A 23,360-nucleotide genomic window follows, 5' to 3' on the forward strand; every position below is an offset into this window, starting at 1 on the left:
CTAGCAAACTGCGGAATTCAGCAACTCAACACTAATCATCATTCTATTATATATAAACAAAATCTAAAAATTGATCAACTCGTGCAGCGTGTAGAATCTCGCAATCCATGCATCATCGCCGGTCCCATTGGGCATAGGTCTAATCATCATTCTATTTTATAAAAAAATATTGTAAAAACTAACACAATAATAAAAAACATTTAACTTTTAATTGTTTTTTATGATTACATGGTACAACTCAGGATACTTACAAAATACGCACGTAATTTCTACCCTACAAGCATCTTTGAAGACGATGGACCAACAAACTCTTGAGATTGACAAAGTCAGCGCAACACACAACAACATACACACACATCCCTATGAACACACTCACACAAACCTTATCCCTATAAGCATCCTTGAAGATCATGGGCCAACAAATTCTTGAGATTGACAAAGTCACTGTAGACGCCACACACCCCTATAAACACACGTACACAAACCCAACAAAATTTTGAGATTGACAAAGTCACTATAGACGCCACGCACCCCTATAAACACACGTACACAAACCCTGCCCCTATGAGCATCTTCGAAGATTATGGGCCGATAAATGCTCGAGATTGACAATGCCAGTGCAGGTGCCACGCTATTGGTGAAAACATCACCTACCACTGAAAGCACAAACGTTATAAAATCTTAGAAAATTCGCTCACACGGAGAGTTGAACCCAGAACGTGATGAGGTGCTACTGAGGTTCCTGTACCCACTAGGCTACATACCCTTTCGCCATTTAGCCTTCAATTCAACATACTCTAACTATTGTTATCAATAATAGTGAGGAGATCTATTTTATTTTATATAAAAAAAGCCACTTCTAACATTGTGGAAAAAAAATAACCCCCTCAATTTAGGGGGAAAAGGGCTAGACAAGTTATTGAAAATACATCTTGGGGCACAAAGGGCTAGACAAGTTGAAAATCTCTTTAGGCATTGTTCGATTCCCAACCATATCCTGAAACTATTTCTGCCAGAAATACTCGGCTAATTTAGGCCTCATTTGGCACGGCTCCACTTCACAAGTGAAGCTGTTTTTAAGCCTTTAGCTCTGTGAACAACTCTATTGCTGAAGTTAGAGTTGTTTGGTAAATCATTTAACAAAACAACTCCTTCATTAAAATATGTTCTCACATAACGCTATGTAGGATAGTGAAGCCGTGAGAAACTATTATTTTTAGCTCCTTCGCATCCTCAAGCTCTGTGAGAACATGTTTTTTTATTCATGAAAGCATATTTTTATGGGCTTTATCAGTGGAGCTATTTTATTTTATCTTATTTGGCAGAAAACGGCGGAGAAACCTTGCCAAACGGGGCCTTATATAAATACTTTGATGAGCTGGAAGGATTCCTAGGTGAAAATCTCTCTAACTAAGGCCTTGTTTAGTTCCAAATTTTTTTGGAAAATCGACACTATAGCACTTTCGTTTGTATTTGACAAATATTGTCCAATCATGGACTAACTACGCTCAAAAGATTTGTCTCGTCAATTTCGACAAAACTGTGCAATTAGTTTTTATTTCTGTCTATATTTAATGCTCCATGTATGTCTAAAAATTCAATGTGATAGGGAATCTGAAATATTTTGCAAAATTTTTTAGAAACTGGCCTTGTTTAGTTCCCAAAAAATTTCAAGATTCTCCGCCACATCGAATCTTGCGGCACATGCATAGAGTATTAAATTTAGACGAAAACAAAAATTAATTATATAGTTTGCCTGTAAATCACGAGATAAATGTTTTGACCCTAATTAGTATATGATTGGACAATATTTGTCACAAACAAACGAAAGTACTATAGTACCCAAAATCCAAATTTTTTGCCAACTAAACAAGGCCTAAACGAGCCCCTTATTCAGCAGGTTGAAACATCTGTTCTAGGCCCTCCCGGCACGCATCCTCAGTAGGCCGCCACCAGCGTGGATACGGAATAAAGGCACAAGTTATTATTTTGTGATTTGACATTAAAGCAGCTCTTTATTCGATCATAACGACGATTCAGCAGACAACATTCGTCCAGAAATACAATCCTCCCTGCCTCATTTTTCCACGACAAACACATGATGAACAAAATTAACAAAGCCAACCTTTTGATAATAAAGCACTGATAGATATTTTCTCTTGCACACAATGCATGCATGCATGCATGGCGCCCATCCGTGACCGGTCACCGGTCCTTCAGTTTCGCAACAGGAGACTACATCATCAACCATATTTTTTTTTGGCTATATCATCACAACAGAGTGAGACGTAACTGCAGTACACTTGTGACTTGCGCGGCACAACTACAGTCGTCTATACAGGTGTAGCTTTCGCGCCGTTTGTTGCTCGCGGTTACACAGGTTGACCGCGCCCTCCCGACAAATTCTCTCCTCCTTCCATAAGAGCCACCACCGACCCCGGCCGGGCTACGGGTCATCTTCTTCATCCCCGGCGCGGCGGCCCTCCTCTTCTTCCCCTGCAATAATCTAGCTAGAGTGTGTTCTTTTTCATCAGCAGATCGAGGGGCATTATGGGGCGCGTGAAGCTGCAGATCAAGAGGATCGAGAACAACACGAACCGGCAGGTGACCTTCTCGAAGCGGCGGAATGGCCTCATCAAGAAGGCCTACGAGCTCTCCGTCCTCTGCGACATCGACATCGCGCTCATCATGTTCTCCCCCTCCAATCGCCTCAGCCATTTCTCCGGCAGGCGCAGGTCCGTCCGCTTCCGTCCGTTCATTCTCTTTTAATTACCTGCTCCGGCCGAATTCGATCGGTGTCATGTATGTATGCATGTGTGTACCTGTCGACGGACGATTTCAGGCAAAATTTAATCACATTTACTGTTAAATTTTACTGAAATGTATATATAGGATCGAGGACGTGATCACGAGGTACATCAATCTCCCGGAGCACGACAGGGGAGGGTACGTTCAATTCGTTCGCGCGGGTGCCAATTGCATGCGGCCCTTTTCTCTTTCTTATTAGTATTGCGAGAAGAACCTTTCTCTCGTTTTCTTAATTAAGGCAAATAAACACAGGTTTGTTATGACTAGTTTATTCTCTGACTGATTATTGCTGTGATGCAGAGTCGTTCGGAATAGAGAGGTGACGTATCAGATACTGTATTTGGATATCCAAAAAAATTCAACATTAACCTTAATTTGCTCGTTAACTGATTTTTTATCATCTTAAACATGTATGTATCCAAATACAGTATCTGATCAAGATGCTTACACAACTCAAATGCGAGGGTGACATAGCCGAACAACTTGCACCCAAGTATATCACTCACTCCTCCTCTCTCTCTCAATTAATCTTTCCAGTTTTGGTTTTCAAATGGATATTAACTATGCTGATTATCTTTCTTTATTATATTTACTTCATATTATTTTTGAATCTCCTTTTCTCACTGACGATGCTTGTTGTTTCTCTCTGATGCATCCTTTTATTTGATGAATACCTTGATGAAACAGTAAAGGGCCAGTAAACTCCAATGTAGAGGTAATAACCTACCTCTTCATGCGACTCACACACCATCCTCGGACAAAAGACACTAACATGATTTTTACTCAAAACATGCATATTTCTGATTATTTGTTTTTTTTTATGTGTGTAATCTTACACGTACAGGAGCTTCAGCAGGAGATCAGGACATACCAACACCAGCTGCAAGTCTTGGAGGAGCAACTTAGGTTCTACACAAACTCCCCTACAATGCATGCATTTTACACGCTTAAAGGTGCAGACCTTTTGGTTCAAAAGAAAAAAGATGCAGCACCACGCAAACCGTGATGAAACCATCCGCGCCTGTAACTGACAGCGTTGACTTAACTGATAGCTGATAAATAGTTAGTTTCCTAAAACTATCTAGAGCCTATTTGGATACATGGGCTAATAGATGGTAGAATTGGGTTTTCATGTTAAGGTTGGAGGACACACAACTGCATAGTGTTATAACTGTTAGTGCCAACTATCCAAAATATCACATACAAAGTACTCTTTCCATTCTAGAAACTTGATGTTTTAGGCTTTAAATTTTGTCAAAAAAAAACTTCATGTTTTAGCTATTGGAACTAGTTTGGGCCCTTACAAACTTGAGATTATGGTCTACATGCATCTATACATTCCTTTTAATTAGCATGGTTCACCTTCAATAGATAGGGCTACAACTACAAGGGTAATCTAGATTCAGCATTAATCTATCTAAAAAAAATCCTAAAACATCACGTTTTTTTAGGGACATTATTTTCACTATAAAAAATATACTTGTCTATTTTCTACCATTATAAGTATTAGCGCTAGAACTGAGTAGTATCTTTTCCTTTTTTTGCGAGAAGTATCCTTTCCTTTGTCATGAAGATAATTTGAGAATCGCCTTAAAGCTTCTAATATGACTTCCTATTTTTAATATGCCCCAATCTACTTGAATCCATGACATTGGGCTTTAGGATGTTTGAGCCGGATCCGGTGGCATTGGCATCGATGCATGAGGTTGAGACGTGCGAGAAATTCCTCATGGACACCCTCACCCGCGTCGAGGAGCGAAAGGTTAGTTAGTTGTTTGGATTTACCTCTCGAACTTAAAACTAGAAATGTGCAGCCCTCTAACTATTAAAATCTGACAACTTTAGCTCTTGGCTAGTTTCAAAGTGGTTTCGAGTATATATGTATTTTATAAAAATAATAAAATAATAAATAAATTTGTTATGAAAGTCATAAATAATCATTTATAAATAAAAAAGTATGAAATTGTTACCGAAATTTTTCTAAAATATAATGTATCTTTTTAAAAAGGTCATGAATTTTTAGAAATTTAACTATTATCTTATTCAAATATAATCTATCCTTTTGAAGTTTTCATTTGACATTCATTTTTTTTGAATTGTTCAAATCAACTTCAATGGATAAATGACTAAAACTAAAGTTGTAGATCTTAGCTAACGAATGTTTCATTTGAAATCTTTACGGTCCTAAAGTTCTGTTTGGAGTTCTCATATTTTGTTAAATTTTTTAAATTATTCAAACAAAATCGAGTGAAGAAATTACCAAAACCAAGAGCTACAACTTTGTAGATGACTTTTGTTTCACTTGAAATCTTATACACGGTCCAAAAATTTTATTTGAAGTTCTTATATTTTGTAATTCAAATTTCTGAATTGTTTGAACGAACTTGGATGAAGAAATGATCCCAAACTAGAATTGTAGATCTCGATGGGATAGATTATATTTTAAGAAAAATTTTGGTACCAGTTTCATATTTTTTCCGATTTAAAAAGAATTATGTATGAATTTGAGTGATTTACCTATTGTTTTTAGAAAATACATATATACTCAAAACCAATTTTAAACTAGCCAAAGGCCAAAGTTGTCCGCTATTCATAGTTGGAGAGCTATTCATGCCCGGTTTTCGCCTTTGAGGGACTTCTACAAAAGTTCGGAGCCTAAACATAGTTTTTCCCTATATTATTACTAAACCAAGGTCAATTTTGTTTTTCTCTTTTAATGATGACAAATCTCATGTTAATTTTGGATCATTCTCACAACCGTGCTATATTATTAACCGCCTTGCATTGCATGCGTGCATTCACTGCAGAAATATTTGCTGTGCAACCACATGGGCCCGTTCGAGCCGTCGCCCTCCGACATGCACCACGTACGTGACCGAGTCTGATGATCACATTCACACATCCTCTTTCATTCATAATCATGGATTGAGCATTTGAGCACGTAATTACTGCTGCTGATTCGGTTCAGCGAGTAACAGTAATTAGTGGAGTATACGTAATTAATAACATGGAGAATGATCTACCCTACCCATGCATGGGTGCAGGTGTTCGGCCTGCCGCCGCCGCCGCAGCCACCGGCGCAGCAGCAGCAGCACGAAGAGGAGCCGCAAGGGGACCTGGGCGTCAACGCGTTCGCCGGCGACGTGTCCTCGTGGTTCGCCGACGGGCTGCCGACGTCGTCGATCTTCGCGGGGCCAGACCCCATCTTGTCCTTCAGGTAGTCCAAATTCCATCAGATGAGCCACATACATCCTTCATTTTTTTTTGAACTCCACATATACATATTTCTTTCCAGGTTTTTTCAAAAAATTTCAAGATTTCTCGTCACATCAAATCTTTAGACGCATACATTGAGCATTAGATATAAACAAAAAAAAATAACTAATTGTAAAGTTACCTATAATATGTGGACGAATCTTTTGAACCTAATTAATCCATGATTGAACAACAATTGACAAATACAAACGAAAGTGTAGTCAAAGCCAAAAAATTTTTGCGAACTAAACAAGACGCCAAGCTCACGTATTATCTTTGTTCCAACAGGGATCAGGTGATCTTCGACTCGATGAGGCGGGACCCAGTCGTGGGGGGAGTGGACCCAGGAATAGCCTCGATGTGCCACGTGGACCAGCAGGCCCCTAGCGATGACTGGCAGCAAGCGTACACGTCAGCGGAGCTCCTCTCCGCGCTCATCCCGTCCACGCCTTTCCCCCTTGACGACCAGGTGACATGGCACGGATCAGGACCGTCCAGTTCGACGACCGCTTCCGATTGCTTTCACATGAGTTGGCTAGATACTATGTGATCTAGATGCAGGACGCCATGGCGCCAGTGCTCACGTCTCCAATGGCGGTGCCGCCGCACATGCACGAGCAAGTGGTGGAGGCGCCGGGGAACTGCTCCAACGTCAACGTGCCGGTGGACGGGGACTGCGCCGCCACCGCCACCCCTGCCGCTGCCCCTGTCGCTCCTCAGGAGCACGGCCTGCCCGGCGCGGTCAACATCGGCTAGCTGCATCTCCATGTCCGTCCGGCTCTTTCGCTTGGTCACTTCTTCACCAAGCATGGCAGGCAAGGATGCAGCCACGATGTGCTCTAGTTTCACATTGACAAGATTTTTTATTTATCTTTCATTACAATTTGGTAAATTCCAACAATGTAATCTCCCACAAACTACCATTACCAACAGTTTTTAGTTAGTGAAAACCAACAAACAAATTGGTAGCCACTTATAAATAAAAAGAAGCCATTGGAAATAAAGTTAGTATTATAGTTGTGCATAACTCATTTTCAATATTTGGTGTTGGATCCTTTTGTGTGGAGTTTTCATAAAGATGACACTTTATCATAGTCAAGTCAATGTATAAGCATCTTGTCAACAACAGAGTCAAGATTACACATGAAATTTTGCATATGGAATTACCACTCAAAATGAAAAAAAAGACGTGGCATTTTAAAAGAGGGATCATCCTTACTAAGGATAATTTAGTTAGGAGAAATTTAAATGGTTCATTTTGTAGTAAATTAGAAACTATCCAACATTCTTTGAATGTCATTATGCGAAGTCCCTATTGTCTGTCATACACTTGGTGTTAGTGTTCAACTCCTACAAAATTAAGTTTGTTTGTTTAATTATAAGACTAAATAAGGAGTTCGTATAATAGATCTTTTTTATTGATGGGAAGTGTAGAGTTTTGTTGGGCGATTTGACTCATAAGGAACGAATTCGTGTTCAATAATGGGCAAACACAAAAAATATAGTACTATTATTTTTTTTAGAATTACATAGTACAACGTGATTTTAGTGTTAGGCTCTGTTCCAATATATTGAAGAAAGGATGAAAGGTTAAGGTGTGCCAGGTACTAGGCTTAAGAGTTATGCAGTTCCTAGTGTCCCATGGATGGCATTTTAGGTTTTATAAGAAAAGGTATCAATTAGCTAGCGAAATGGGGGATCTTTCTTTTTAGCACATCTCATGACTCATGAGGATTAATGTGGAGGTTCTTTGGCATCAGTAAATGATAGGCTTTGTATCAGATGAATAACAAGTGCTAAGTGCTAACCTATATTTAAGTGCACGAAACTCGCTAGCTCGCTCGACTCGCTCGTTAATGGCTCGGCTCGAGCTCGACTCATTTTATAACAAGCCAGCTCGTTCTGAAACAAGCCAGCTCGATTTATAACGAGCCAGCTCGAGCCAGCTCGCGAGCTGTTTGTTAGCTCGAACGAGCCAGCGATTTCACAAGCCAAGCACCTGTATTTAGCTCGCCCATATATCTCTTGATGTCTCATTTACCTTGGCCCAGCCCAAACTTAAAACCCTAAATATATATAACACACACACAGATATCCTCGGCACCAGGAGCCGCCGCATGAACAGGAGCCAAGCCCCACACGGCCACACCACATGTACTCTTTTCCTCTTCCATCTCATGATACAGGATAGGAGCCGCCGCCGGCCGCCTGCTGCCGTTCGTCGCCCCAGGCCCGCCGCGAGTAGCACGTCGCGCATCGCTGGCCCTCGCAGCAGCCCGCAAGTAAGCATGCGGCATGCCACTCCTTTGGTCTCCCATCTCCTCAAGCTGCTTGCTGCAGGCTGCACGCAAGCACGCTCATTTAGCCTTCCATCTCGAGCAGGTGATGGAAGATGAGGAAGAATCCCCTAGGACGCTTCCTCCGGTGCTTCAAGTGTTGAATCGAGGATGAACCGCAAGAAGATGCCCGCTTCGACAGGCAATCGCGGTGGTCGCGGCTGAGGTCGAGGATTTGTACCCGCGAAGTCCACTGCTCCATCGACCTCCATATCAACAGACACAAACACAAATATGGTATGTATTTTTTTTGTTGATGCTCTGATCTGTAGGATGCAACTTACAATTTGTGTGATTTATGTGAATATGTACAGGAATAGGCAAGGTGTTAATTTATTTGTATTTATTCATGTAAATATACGAGTTAGTGGTCTGTAAATTGTATTTATTTTGTTGATGCTTTGCTCTGTAGGATGCAACTTACAATTTGTGTGATTTATGTGAATATGTAAAGAAATATGCAAGGTGTTAATTTATTTATATTTATTCATGTAAATATATGAGTTAGTGGTCATGTAAATATATTTATTTATATTTATGTCAGTGAACATATGAGTTAGTGCAATTCTATAGCTTAGTTGATTTTTGACTACCTATTCTATGTGACTGTGTAGCATTTGGAGCCTTTGGCGGAGGTTGAAGACCATAACGAGGACTTTGATATGAATGCTGAAATATCAGTTAGTGTGCCAACAAATGATGATCGAGTTACGAAGGAGGTTGGAGATGATGTAAGTGTGCCTTCAAGTCCTTCGAAAGCAACTAGAGGGCGGAAAGGAAAGAGGTCTGGTGTGCATTTATCCCCTTCTAAGGTCAAGGTAAAGAGAGGAAAGAGGGCTGGTTGTTGGAAGTATTTCAAAGAGATAAATGTTCAATCTAATAAGGAGTTTGGTGTTATGGTGACAAAGGTTAAGTGTAGATTTTGCCATAAGAGTTATGCATACCAACAAGGTGGAGCAACTTCACAGCTGAATCATCACCTTAGCCGCTGCACACAGTTTCAGAACAAGCTTGCTAAGGCTAAACGAATACTTGCTCAAGGTACACTCAACTATGTTGCAGATGATGGTTGTCTTGTTATTAATCCTACCGAATATGACCATGAGCACACCAAAAAATTGATTGCAAAGATGATAATTGTCCATGAGTATTCTTTTAGGATGGTTGAGCATAAATGGTTTAATATCTTGATGAAGTGGATGAATAGCAACTATGAATCTATTGGTAGGAAGACTATAAAAAATGAATGCATGAAAGTTTATGAATCTGAGAAAGAGTTGCTAAAGAAAAATCTTAGGCAAGCTGAATCAATTAGTTTGACTACTGATTTGTGGACATCAAATCAAAATGTTCAGTACATGTGTTTGGTGGCACATTACATAGATAGTGGGTTTTGCAATGTCGTGTTCTTAACTTTGTTGAGTTAGATCCTCCCCACACTGGTTTGGTGATAGCTCATGCTGTTTTTGAGTGTTTGGTGGAATAGAAAATAGAAGATAAGGTTATGTCAATCACCCTTGATAATGCTTCAAATAATGATGTTGCTACTACAAATTTGTCAGCCAAGCTGCTTGCTAGAAAGAATGGTCAGTTTGATCCCAAATATTTTCATGTTTGTTGTGTTGCTCGCATAGTTAATTTGGTTGTTAATGATGGTCTAGAACCAATAGAAGGTCTCATAAGTGATCTAAGGAATACTGTGAAATATTTTAAGAGGTCTCCAAGTCGCCTGTACAAATTTGTAGAGGTATGCAATGATTATGCTATTCAAGTTGGGAAATGTTTGTCTCTTGATGTCAAAACAAGGTGGAACTCAACATATAAAATGCTTAACACTTGCATTGAGTATAGGTCTGCATTTGGTTATTATGCTGAAGTGGACCAGAACTATGCATGGAAACCTACAGATTCTGAATGGGACATGTATGAGAAGATTAGGCCAATTCTAGGAGAGATGGCTGGAGCAACTACTGCATTTTCAGGTTCAGTTTATCCTACTGCTAATGTCTTCTACCCTTACATTTTGAAAGTCAAGCTTGCATTGTTGAAGGCAAAAAATGAGGAGGACCCATATTTGAAGAACATGGGTGCTGCAATGTTAGACAAATTTAATAAATATTGGGAAGAGAAGAACAATGTAATGGTTATTGCTACAATCCTTGACCCTAGGTTCAAAATGAGATATATTGAGTTCTATTTTAGGAAGCTTTATGGCTCCTCAAGGTGTGAACAAGAGGTTGCTGATATAAAAAAAGAGTTAGAAGAGTTGTACAAGAAGCATGAGTTAGAGCAACGCCGGAAAATGGGTGGCAGTAGCAGTTCATCAACCACTCAATCAGCCTCATCATCAAAGGAAACAACCAGCTCAGTGGCTTGTCTTGTCTCAAGTGAATTTGAGTCATTTCTAGAGCCTAGTGCTTCAGAAACTTCAAAATCTGAGTTACTTATCTACCTAGATGAAGCGAACCACCCATTACAAGATAAGAATTTCAACTTACTTCACTATTGGAAGGTGAATGCTCTTAGATTTCCCATTGTGTCTAGTTTGGCAAAGAAGTTCTTAGTTGTCCCAGCTAGCAGCGTATCATCTGAGTCCACTTTCAGTTGTGGAGGTAGAGTTCTTGATGACTATAGGAGTTCTTTAAAGCCAGCTACAGTTCAAGCACTAGTTTGTGCATCTAGTTGGATACGAGGTTCTAAAAGTCCTCATATTATTCTGGTATGTGATGTTTAGTCTACTTTTCCAAAATTTGTGTAATATAAATGCATAATGCTTAATTCTGTTAATGTTTTTACAGGGAGAAGATGCTGATGATGGTGACATTGAGAGTGTGGAGCTTTCCAGCAGTGTGGTAAAAAGCAACTAGTAAGTTTATTTTAGAATGTACAACAGTGTGGTGAATTGTAGAGATCATATTTGTATATTTGTTCTCACTTCATGTGGATTTCACATACAGGTAACAAGATATAAAGTGGGAAGAGAACTGAGACCTGTTGGTTGTGCTTGTGCGCCATGACTGCTTCTGAGTTCTGACAGCTTACCTACAAACCTGATTAGTGATCAGTCTACTTTTCGAGCCGTAGCTTATTTATTTTGCTTCTTTTGTGAATGCTTGGATGATGGCTAAACTGTGATGGGTCGCCTTTAAACTTTGACGTATTGTGGATCAATCGATGGAATGAATAAATTCTCTTTTGTTAAATTTATATGTACTTTGTGCTTGTTGGCTTGTTGTTCACTTGCATTTATTTGTAATGTGTTTTTACATTTTGGCTCGCGAGCCAAAACGAGCTGCTCGAGCTATTTAGCGAGTCGAGCCGAGCTGATCTTCTAGCTCGTTAGTGTAACAAGCCGAGTCGATCGAGCCAGAGTGCTAACGAGTTGAGCTATAATGAGCCGAGCTGTAACGAGCTGAGCTGGCTCGATATCCAGGCCTACTCATGAGGATTAATGTGGAGGTTCTTTGGCATCAGTAAATGATAGGCTTTGTATCAGATGAATAACAAGTGCTAAGTGCTAACCCATATTTACGTGCACCAATCATGTTTTCAATCAGTTGTAAGACTTATGGACATCTTGTAGTTACTCATAAAGGTAAGTCTTAGCGAGAGCTTTATCAAAGTCGTTTGGATAAGGTTTGATGAAACATTAGAAATAATAAATCATTAATAATTTTTAAATTATTGAATTTGCAAATATAAAATTATATAAATAGATTTATCTTTAAAAATACTTTTATAAAAATATACATATATCAATTTTTTTATAAATATATTTATAAAAATAAAATATCAGAGTTGTGAGATCATAAACGACTTGTAAATCTTATATAGAGGAAGTATATGGCAATTCTAAAACGGATGTCTTCCCCATCCAACATCCATGGCAGAGCAGCAATGAAGGCGATAATAAATACGGAAGTTGCGGTCAATAAGGTAGGGATCATCAAAATTCAAAACACCGAACCGTCCAATGTAAAGACGGTTTTCGGTGCTAGTTATCCAGTTGCAGAAGCGACCCCACAGGCTTGTACTTTCGCGTCTCTCTAAAGTTGCAGTCATGGTAATATCTTGGTTTATTCAAATTGCAAGGGCTCTCAAGCACACGTATTAACTAGAAAGAAAATAGATAATAGAAGGCTTGTTATTTAACAGTATAACATACTCGTCACACAGACACTGTGGCTGTGCACTGCACAACCCGGGCCGGGGACAAAGCTCCCGCGAGTCCTGAGGGTGCACGTACGCCCAGGACCAGGACGAAAGCCATGGATCACCAAATGGCTGCGCTGCGCTCCACCACGCGAGCTGATCTGATGCTAGCTGGTGGGGTGATGGCTATTTCCGAAGTAAAGCTACTCTTAAGCTAGCTAATCATATGATTCCCATCAAAGTGAGTGCCGGTAAGCAGTCGGTCGCAGTAATCTACTACCCCTAATAATCGAGTTCCGAATTGCGAGGTTCATTTCATATATATATGTAGGGCGTCATGCCACACGCAGACACAGCCTTTGTGGCGAGATCGATTGCGTCGTCCACCCAATAAGAGATATATTGTGCAACTAAACACACGTTTCTAGCCTGGATTGGCCCCTAGCTAGCTCCCGTGGCGTTAGAGTTAAATTTGTCCCGGCAAGAGGGAGCACCGTGTCAACTAACCTGCTGTAACCTGCTGTTGGGGGTTGTGCTTCGGCTTCCTATGCCCACACCTTTTGTACTTTTATCTCTAGCTGCTGAGACTGCATGAGCGCGAGACAGTAGGAGTAAGTATAATGTGATTAGAAATATGTGAGGGAAAAGGTGCACGAATCTTGTGTATTGTTCGTGCGAAAAAGGCAAATCTAGTGGGACTAGGAGCAAGCTGATTGATGCGGTTAATTAGTAATTAACAATCTCTCGGTGGATATCAGCTTTGCCTTGTGCTTTAGTATTATTATTAGGGCTCGCAGTGTGCTTAACCAAAGAGATGTATACTTACTTACTTACACACAACAGTGCAGCGGTTTCGTGAATTTGACGTTGTTCTCGAGTGAGCGGTCCCATATCAAGAGGTTTCATGTGTGTGCAGGGCTTGATTGGTTTACGAGCAAAATTTGTTAAAGATTTGGCAAGCTAAAGTTAAGGCCTTGTTTACTTCCACTCTAAACCCAAAATTTTTCAAGATTCTCCGTCACATCGAATCTTTAGACGTATGCATAGAGTATTAAATATAGACAAAAATAAAAACTAATTGCACAGTTTGGTCGAAATTTACGAGACGAATCTTTTAAGTCTAGTTAGTCCATAGTTGGACAATAATTACCACAAACAAACGAAAGTGCTAGTGTCACGAAATTTTTTCCTACCGGAACTAAACATGGCCTAAGTAGAAAAAATTGTCATGAATTTGGCAAGCTAAATATGAGAGATTAGCAAGTTTTAGTAGCCAACCAAACAATAGTCAAACCAAGGATGAAGACGTGGTGAGAGCGACGCCAATTTTGGAAGACCTTACCTTGGTGCAGTTGCATGAGCATACAGAAAATCATGTTTAATACTTACAACTAACAAAATTTACTTATCTCCTCTCCCTCTCAATTCATACACTCTGTAATCTCTATCTAGTTAATAAAATCATCGACTTCTCCTACGTATGTATACTTTTTCATCAATACCACCCATATCTAATCCATTTCATGACACCTCTTTATACTGTTGTCTTTAATGTATATTTAGTTGAAACCTTAGCATAAGTCTCGATGGCTCTCCTATTACAGCAAGAGTCGACCATGGCGTTTGGGCTTTGAGGTGAGATGCATGTAAGAGGATCGAGTGTTGCTAACCTTAAGAAGATAGGCTCTACCAGCCAGCGTTATTTTTCTCACCCAATAAATCTAACAGACATTACTTTAACGCTCATAGTACTATACAATCGTCAGGCCATACGACTCAATTGATGTCTAACCTCAAACTTTACACCATCGATATATTACACCCGTGGTGCAGGCTTAAATCGATTATTTATTTACATAAACTTGTCGCGTTGCCATTTGTCGTCACACTTTCGCTACATCACGATGTGTACGCGAACAATTTTAAAACCAAACGGAACGGCCATGGCTTCCCCCATCCACGGCAGGGTACCGGCCGGGCCGTCGGGAGGTGCATGCGGAACCCCGGGGGACAGACAGAGACAGGGGTCCTCCACTACTCAGAAGCCACCAGAGCACCTGCAGACACCCCCACCACCACGAGCTGCCGATCGATGCAGCCGGCGATGGATGATGATGATGCAGAGTAAAGCTACACGCTTAAGCTAATCTCATCTCATGCATGATTCCCCATCAAAAGCGAGTGCTGCTACCCAGACCTGGCCTGCTAATGACGTACTAGCATCTGCTGCGTCTCTGTTCATGCACGAGAGGGATTTCACCATCGTCTGATGTGTGGTGGGTGTCGGGCGACTGTGACCGGATCCATAGAGAGACGGTGCAGTGCAATCACACGTTTCGAGCTCGGATTGGCGTCTCCGGCCGGGCCCGTGGCGTGAAGGGGAATTTGTCCCTGCAATTATATTGGGGAGCATCAACGACGGACGCAGCAAAGTGCATTGCTGGGTTTCGACGGCTTTGGTGTGCCTTCACTCCATTGGTGAGCTGCGAACTATCGCTAGCTTGCAGGCATGATCAGAGAAAAATGCATTCAGGGGGGAAAGTCCACAAGTCTCGTGTGTTCTTCGTGCTGTAAAAAGGCAAATCTAGCGGTAGTGGGTTTCATATATAAGAGCAACTAAATAGGAGACGAGTGGCGTTTTATTATGTTCCCTATATAGATTAAAGGAGTATTCGGTTAGGGTGTTTAAGTTTAATAGGTACTGTAATATTTTTGTTTTATTTAATAATTAGTGTTTAGTCATGGACTAATTAGACTTAAAATATTCGTCTCGCAAATTATTGTCTAGCTATGTTTTAAATTTTATAAATAATTTATATTTAATACTTTATATATGTATCCAAATATTTGATATGATAGACGATAAAGTTTAACAGGTCCAACCAAACAGGGTCTAACTTTTGCGAGGAAAAGGATGTAGATATTTTAAAACTAAAGTGGTGTGGTTAGCAATTGCTCGGTGCAGACTAGCTTGTAACGCATAATGCTGATGTCTTCATAGTAGCCCATTTTCCTTTTAGCATTATTAGCAGTTTTTTCTACTAGTTACTACCTTGATCCCTTAGTCCGGGAATAAATTAATTAATTTTTTAAAATTATTTTAAGGTAGATATTTTTTTAAGTTTAACTGAATTTAGAGTGTCAAGATTTATGAGACCACATTAGTATCATCAGATACGCTATAAAATATATTTTTGACAATATGATGAATTGTTGCTATAATTTTTTATCTATAAATTCGATTAAATATAAAAAGGTTTGATTGAAGACACCAATAAAATTTGATTTACTTAGGGACTAGATAGTATAAGCCAAATGTCCACTTTTGTTAGTAGCCTAGCTTTTTTTAAGTACACCAAATTGCCCGGTGAATGCAACTCAATAGTTTTGATGTTTGCACTATATTACTCATTCACTTCCAAATTATAAGTCACTTTAATTTTCTTGGTATATCTATGCATCTGGATTATATATATATATATATATATATATATATATATATATATATATATTACATCCTAGGTGTAGAATATTATTCTACACCGCAAGTCAAAACTGAGCTGAAAAAATACTGAGCAGTACTGAACAATGTTCAGTATTATTTACTCGTACACCCAAGACCACGAAATACTGAACAATACTGAAACACGGGTCTGAATTCTCTTCAGTATTGCATTTTGGTGTAGAATAGTATTCTACACCTATGGTGTAGAATAGCACTTGTGTGTGTGTGTGTATATATATATATATACAAGTGCTATTCTACACCCTAGGTGTAGAATACTATATATATATATATATATATATTAATATACTCTAGAGTAGAATAGTATTCTACACCTAGGGTGTAGAATAGCACTTGTGTGTGTGTATATATATATATATATATATTCTTGCGGTGTATATATATATATATATATATATATATATATATATATATATATACATACAAGTGCTATATATATAGGACACGTTTTTTTACACGCGCGTGTAGTTACTCTCATCTATATATCTCTAGATTTAAGGTGTATATGACCGAACGAAATGTATATAGACAAAATGTATGATCATACTAGACCATCTAGAGTGATATGTATGTTAAGTATGTATGCATACATAGAGTATATGGTTATACTTATTGTATATAATATAGTAGTGGCATTTTAGTAATATATTTAAAATATAATTTTTTTGAAAAAATTTCGCGTGGTAAGATCTAGAGTATATTAATATGAGTATATAAACATACTCAAACCGATAAACAAGTATGAATACATACACAATGTAGTTTATCAAAGATGAGAGTAACTACACGTACGTGTACAAAGAAATTTCCATATATATATATATATATATATATATATAAGTGTTATTCTACATTCTAGATGTAGAATACTATTCTACACCAAAGTGTTATACGGAACAAAATTCAATATTGTTCGTACTCGTGTTTCAGTATTATTCAGTATTTCGCGATCCTGGGTGTACGACTGGATGATACTGAACATTGTTCAGTATTGCTCAGTATTTTTTCTGCTCAGTTTTGACTTGCGGTATAGAATAATATTCTACACCATAGCGTGTACAATAGCTTTTACAGGTGATTCAGTCAATAATCAATTAGACGTCATTCTCAAGTGAGAGGTCCCATCATCGATCCATGACCTCTCCATTAGTGTAAAGCAATCATTATATATACGCTTCTCAATATATAGTGAGAGAATATGGGTTGAATGGTACCCAAACTTAGAGGGGTTTAGTTTCTAAAAAATTTAAGATTTTTCGTCACATCGAATCTTTAGACATATGCAAGCAACATTAAATATAGATAAAAATAAAAACTAATTGTATCTGTAATTTGCGAGACGAATCTTTTGAGCATAGTTAATCCATAATTAGATAATAATTGTCAAATATAAACGAAGATGCTATAATAGCCAAAGCCAAAAAAATTCCACGAACTAAACCATGCCTTAGGATCTAGGAGAGGGGGTGTGCGAGCGAGACAAGATTTCGTAATAAGATCTCGATGCCACTCCATGCATCTGATGTGCTGAGCAATTAGGTTGATCTTAAGATTCTGTAAGCCCATTTCTCAAATACGTTTATAGGCCTTGTTTAGTTCCCAAAAAATTTTGCAAAATTTTTTAGATTTCCCGTCACATCGAATCTTTAGACGCATGCATGGAGTATTAAATATAGATGAAAATAAAATCTAATTGCACAGTTTGGTCGAAATTGACGAGACGAATCTTTTGAGCCTAGTTAGTCCTTGATTGGACAATTTTTGTCAAATATAAACGAAAGTGCTACGGTGTCGATTTTGCAAAATTTTTTGAAACTAAACAAGGCCTATATTTCACAAAGAATTCAGATACGTTTATATGTGACTTGTTCTGGGAAAGAGAAATCTATGTGCATCCATCTTGTTTGTTCCCTGTACGGGTACTTGTCTCCCTGTACCATGTACGAGTCGCAACTTGTTTGTTCCCTTTTATAGCTTTAGGCTGTGTGGCCGGTCACGTCCCATGCCACGGCTCGCCTGTCTTGACAGGCCATGTGATCCAGCTGCTCTGCTCTGCTCTGCTCGGCACGCGCCGCGGCCACTGCACCGGCCCCGTACCCGTACCCGTACCCGCGCCCGACCAAAAGCGACCGGGCGGCCGGCCGCTGCCGCTGCCGCTCACGGGTGCGCGGCGCGGCCCCGGCCCGGCTGGACGCCCCGTGCTCCGTCACATCGTCCGGGGTTGGGCCGCGCGTCCACGTCCGTCCTCCGTCGCACTCGCGCCGGCCGTCCGGTGTCCCCGCCTCGCCGAGGCGCCGCCGGCCGGCCGAACGGGATTCGATCGCCCAACGGCGCGGCAGCAGATTCCATTCTCGGCTTCTCCGCACAGGGCACAGCTCCTCCTGATTCTCTGTTTCCTTTTGTTTTCCTCCTCTCTCTCTCTCTCTCTCTCTCTCACACACACACACTCCCTAGTAGTCTACGTATATCGGATTCTAATTCTCGGCGAATCGGACGGACGGACACGTGTTGCTTGCTCACTTGCTGTGAGGTTTCATTCTTGTGTTCACACGTCCCTCTCTCCATGGTGAAAAGAAAAAAAAAATCTAAGGATGCGCAGGAGCTTTACGACGCTAGTACTAGATTCTAATCCTGGCTCCATCACAGCTTCACAAAAAGACGTGTGCGATGCGTGAAGCCAGATTCATCAATGTGTCACACACATACACACACCTGGTTCCATCCAAGCCTTGTAGCTGTACAGTACTAGAGTTCCTCCTCCAGCTCTATTATTTGCGAGACAACGATACTTTTTTTTGGGAAAAAAAAACAATTGTTATTAGTATATCATCATGCTTGTCCACTTGTCGCTTCTTCTCTGCTCTCGTCAAAAGACTAGATCGTCATGAGATCTCTCAGGTATAGTCGCCATCACCTTAGGAGGATTCTCCTTCGGACAGCATTTTGTTTTAAGAATAGAGTTATTATGAGTCGAATTAATTTGGTTTTAAGTCAAGTGGCTGTCAGTGAACCGAAACTGCAACGAGCTCATCCTGAGCAGCTGGGCTCTTGTCAATGTCAACTAGTACAGCCAGATTTAGCAGGCCAGACGGGGCACGGCACAAGCCCAGAATAATGCAGGATTATATTATCGTTAATCTAGCTGTGAGATTCTCCCATAGGTTGCTTCATGCCCAGATCTTGAATTCTTGATCCAACAAGGAATGGCCTGGCCACCTAATTTAATTTGGCAGCACACGTGTTCCCAAGACAAGGTTAGTACAAACAAAATAAGCACGGCCCACATGTCACTGTCCGAATCCTATAAATTTGTTTTAATGTAGTACAAGATTACTTGGTTACTTAAGATTGTTCAACTTAGCTTCCCATGGGATTTGCCGAAGTCCTGTAATGAGACAAAAACTGCTCTTATATATAGGGTAAATCTTTTTTTCAAGCTCAGTGTTCCTAAAACAAAAACTTCCACGAAAATATTTAAAAAAAAATCATTCAAGAGAGAATGATTCGGCAACAGTATGAAGAACTTATGTTCTTCCTTTAGGAAAAACAAAAACATAAACAGGTCCAGATCCTAACTCCCTACTTTGCACCAGGATTTAACACAGCCCCTTGTGCTCAAGACAAACACCCCCACAGGCACAGATGCATTGCAAAACTTAAGCATGCTCCCCAGTTTCAATCTCTACATCCTTCCCTTCCCTTCCCTTCCCTACCCACCAATATACACACAGTGACTCCAGAAAAATATAGGATATACATAGGCTGAGATGGTCTGAAACTAATGCATTTGGGCCCTGTATATACCAGGGTTCCAAATTAAAATTTTCTTTGTTTATTACCCCTCTGACGATCGATGCTAGGCGGCCGCAACGGTGCTGCTTTTGCCGGACTGATCTGAGCTGCCACCGCCGCCACCGCCGCCGCTGCCGCCAGCCGGAGTGGAGCACTTCTTCTCCATGAGCTCGTCCAGGTTCATCTGCTGCTGCCTACACTCCTGACTGCAGAAGGCCACCTCACCCCTGCATGCGCAAACACAGAAAGTTTAATCCAAAATGATGGTTGGTTACACAAGAAGTTTGTGTCTGAGCTGGACGAGAGGCACTTGTATTTTGCTAACTAACTAAGTAGCAGTTAATAACAATCTTTGTGCTGACAAAACAGGAGGCAGATCTTGAGTGTTGGACAGGAACTATGTTGGAGACCCATTCACATCCCATGAACACAACTAAACAACGCCACTTGCTCAGGAGCTGAACCACTCGGAAAGGGAAACATTAGCGTGTTTTTCATTTCTGTATGTATCTCAGCACAAAAGGAATTCTCTTTCACACATATAAAGAGGAGGAAAGCAATGGACAAGAGATATTGTTATTACAAAAGTGCATCTGTGATTCTCCAGCAACCCAAAGGGCAGCTGGCTCTTGTTTTCTCCTCAAACAATCAACTTGTTCCTTTCATTTTCGTTCTGTCCACTTCACCCCGTTCAAACCGAGCATGAGTGAGTATAGAATCATCGCCATGCATCACCAAGCATTTGCAACAGCAAAGAAATAGAGAATCTAACGCGATAATCTCGCAGAATATTCCAGAGTCAGGGGGCAATGAAATGAGATCAAATTTTGTATCTCGTTCTTTTTTCAGAGAAACAGAGAGCAGAGAGCCAGAGATATGACTATATATAGTTTCTCTAAAACTAAAAGGAAGCCAGATCATCCAAAAATATCTTGCGTCCAAGACGCACCAAGATCAATACGACCCCCTATGCCAGGATCATCAGAAAGCAGTTGCGCTGCAGCAATCTTGGAGAGGGAAAGAACAAGCAGCAGATCGACAGGCTGAAAGATTCGACCAACAGCAGAAACATTGGCAGAGCCTACATATGCAAATCCGAGCAAGGAAAAAGCAGAGGCTTGCTTACGCACATGTAGATGAAGGTGTCACGGCCAGGGCCGAGGCGGCGCTTGCAGAGGCCGCAGGCCTTGAGGAAGGCTGCCGTCTCCATGGCTGGGAGGAAGTCCCCCGAGTGCCTCCTCATCATCTCGGCACCCACCCACACGGTGCCCGCCCCCGCCACCACCGCATCTCCCCTCGCCGCCCGCGTCTGGGGCCTACCTGGAATCTCCGGAGGTGGCGCGAGGTCCGACAGGCTCGTCGTCCGACGCATCGCGGACGAGGACGAGGACGACGACGTCGTCGAGCCGCCGCCGCCGCTCCGCCCCGCGGACGACGCCGGCGTGGAGGTGGAGCCGTTGTTGTTCCTGGGACGCTTCCGCGTAGACATGGTCACCTCGGACGGACGGATCTCCCGGTGGTAGGGTAGCGACGGCGGCGGCGGTTTGGTCTCGCCGTCTTCTTTGGGAGCGGAGGGGGGAATCCGGAGTGGCAAGGGGGGCGAGTGGCTCAGCTCAGGCTCTGGAGTCTGGAGCCGTGTGGGGTGGTTAAAAAAGGAGGGAGACGGAGGGGAGGGAATCGGGGGATCTGCGCCGTCCATCGGAATCTAATCAGTGGATACCATCCCTCACCAGCGAAGTGATGCCGATGAATTGAATTATATTAATCTTTATATATGGATTTACGATCTAATGTTTCGGTATTATATAAGGGATTGTTTATAAGGTTTTTGCTTTGGAAAAACTTTTATATATATAAGGTTTATTTATGACGTCGGTTTTTTGGGTTCAGTGGCGTTTGCACTCTACGTGTCAGAATATTTTAGTGATTTTTATAAGTGCCATGAGCAAGGTCGATGACACGTGGGGCCAAGGCATGCGGGGCAAATTATCAGTGGCAGACTGACAAATCACGGGGCGACAGTTGTTTGCATCTGTGAGCACGGAGCAGTACCTTCAGCATTGGCTATGCTTGTAGACCCATGACGATGTTATCAAAGTTTTCTATTTGACATATATTTTGTCCCATGTACTCTTTGGCTTGCAGTTTTAACTGTTGTGCATATGAGCTCTGTTTGGTTTGGAAGGTTAAACTTTAACTTCCATCACATCAAATATTTAGACACATATATAGAGTACTAAATATAAATTATTTATAAAACTAAAAATACAGCTAGAGAGTAATTTGCGAGACGAACCTTCTAAGCTTAATTAGCTTATGATTAAACAATAATTATCAAATAAAACAAAACGTTACAATATCTATTAAATTTTAACTTCTTCGACCAAACACCCTCTAATCATACACCCGTGGCTTCTAATGACCCGTCTTCCAAAGATGTTTCTAAAATCCCTTCATTCAGCATTTAAGTAAATATATCCATTGTGCTGTGAGAACTGAGAATTAGTGTCTAATTATGAACTAACGGTGACCCGTATATTATTTATGAGGTTGTGGAGGTTTAATCTCACCTTGGCTATTGATGGTGATTTAGACCAACATGGCTAAGGCTTCTAGACTCCAAATCATCATCCTTTCACGTGAATCGAGGATAAAAATGTAAGTAGGTTGTTGCTAATGTGTGGTTCATTTAGTATGCAGTGTGGATTTGAGGCGTTTCGATTTCGACTCTAGGCCATTTACATAAACTTACCCCAAAAGAATCATGTAAAAGCCTCGTCCTGGAAGCAGCAAGATCTGTTGTCAGGCACTTCACCTAGGCCTTGTTTAGTTCCGAAATTTTTTTAGTTTTCGGGACTATAATACTTTCGTTTTTATTTGACAAACATTGTTCAATCATGGAGTAACTAGACTTAAAAGATTCATCTTGCGATTTATAGGTAAACTGTGCAATTAGTTTTTATTTTTGTTTATATTTAGTGCTCCATGCATGTGCCGCAAGATTTGATGTGACAGAGAATCTTGAAATTTTTTGGTTTTGAGGTGAACTAAATAAGGCCCTAGTTGCATTGCATATTTCCGATCTCTAAAACTTTGACGGTGAGCAGCTAGAATATTTAAACCTTCAGTCGAGAGTTTAGTTTGTTATTAGAAAAAAAAATTGATAAAAGAGCAAGGAACTTAGCTGTACAACTGTATCTATAAGATCAAACGTCTCTTTGTTTGTGATTGTGCTTTTTTTTTTTCTGTCCCCCTGTTTATGTACGGCGTGCACACAAGAACAGGGGAAGGGGACAGGCAGGCAGTAGAACGAAAGCGCTCAGCATGGTGGATGAGCTGGCGTGGAACACGCCAAAACCGTCGCTGCCAAAAGCGACTGACGTTTGCTCCAACCTTCAATTATTCGGTTCATCTCCCCTCCGAATTCGATTTCATCTCCCCCCGCTGAAGCATGCCCACAGAGCTGCCCCCTGCCGTTAAATCCCCGCTCT

The 23,360-nt window shown here is 40.7% G+C and overlaps 2 protein-coding genes across 15 annotated transcripts; one reads left to right on the forward strand and one right to left on the reverse strand.

The window, feature by feature from the left end:
- On the forward strand, positions 2,360–11,621 carry LOC8065503 (agamous-like MADS-box protein AGL66). Of its 14 annotated transcripts, XM_021450000.1 has the most exons (17): positions 2,360–2,735; positions 2,893–2,946; positions 3,109–3,127; positions 3,237–3,301; positions 3,496–3,523; positions 3,653–3,714; positions 4,471–4,570; positions 5,616–5,675; positions 5,853–6,025; positions 6,352–6,532; positions 6,619–8,345; positions 8,446–8,636; positions 9,014–9,440; positions 10,307–10,381; positions 10,602–11,118; positions 11,198–11,265; positions 11,357–11,612. In XM_021450000.1, exons 1-11 carry the CDS (start codon positions 2,551–2,553, stop codon positions 6,817–6,819), a joined length of 1,128 nt encoding a protein of 375 aa, XP_021305675.1. In that variant the 5' UTR covers positions 2,360–2,550; the 3' UTR covers positions 6,820–8,345; positions 8,446–8,636; positions 9,014–9,440; positions 10,307–10,381; positions 10,602–11,118; positions 11,198–11,265; positions 11,357–11,612. The 14 variants fall into 14 exon arrangements, with proteins under 14 accessions (XP_021305675.1, XP_021305678.1, XP_021305677.1 ...); XM_021450003.1 differs by lacking the exon at positions 10,602–11,118 and having other exon boundaries at positions 6,619–8,636; positions 9,014–9,217; positions 9,308–9,440; positions 11,357–11,621; XM_021450002.1 differs by lacking the exon at positions 10,602–11,118 and having other exon boundaries at positions 11,357–11,621.
- LOC8065504 (proline-rich receptor-like protein kinase PERK13) lies at positions 19,469–21,583 on the reverse strand. The gene is made up of 2 exons (XM_002438040.2): positions 21,000–21,583; positions 19,469–20,096 (listed from the first exon to the last, which is right to left on the reverse strand). Exons 1-2 carry the CDS (start codon positions 21,566–21,568, stop codon positions 19,934–19,936), a joined length of 732 nt encoding a protein of 243 aa, XP_002438085.1. The 5' UTR covers positions 21,569–21,583; the 3' UTR covers positions 19,469–19,933.

Source organism: Sorghum bicolor, chromosome 10, assembly GCF_000003195.3.
Source record: "Sorghum bicolor cultivar BTx623 chromosome 10, Sorghum_bicolor_NCBIv3, whole genome shotgun sequence".
NCBI lineage: Eukaryota > Viridiplantae > Streptophyta > Magnoliopsida > Poales > Poaceae > Sorghum > Sorghum bicolor.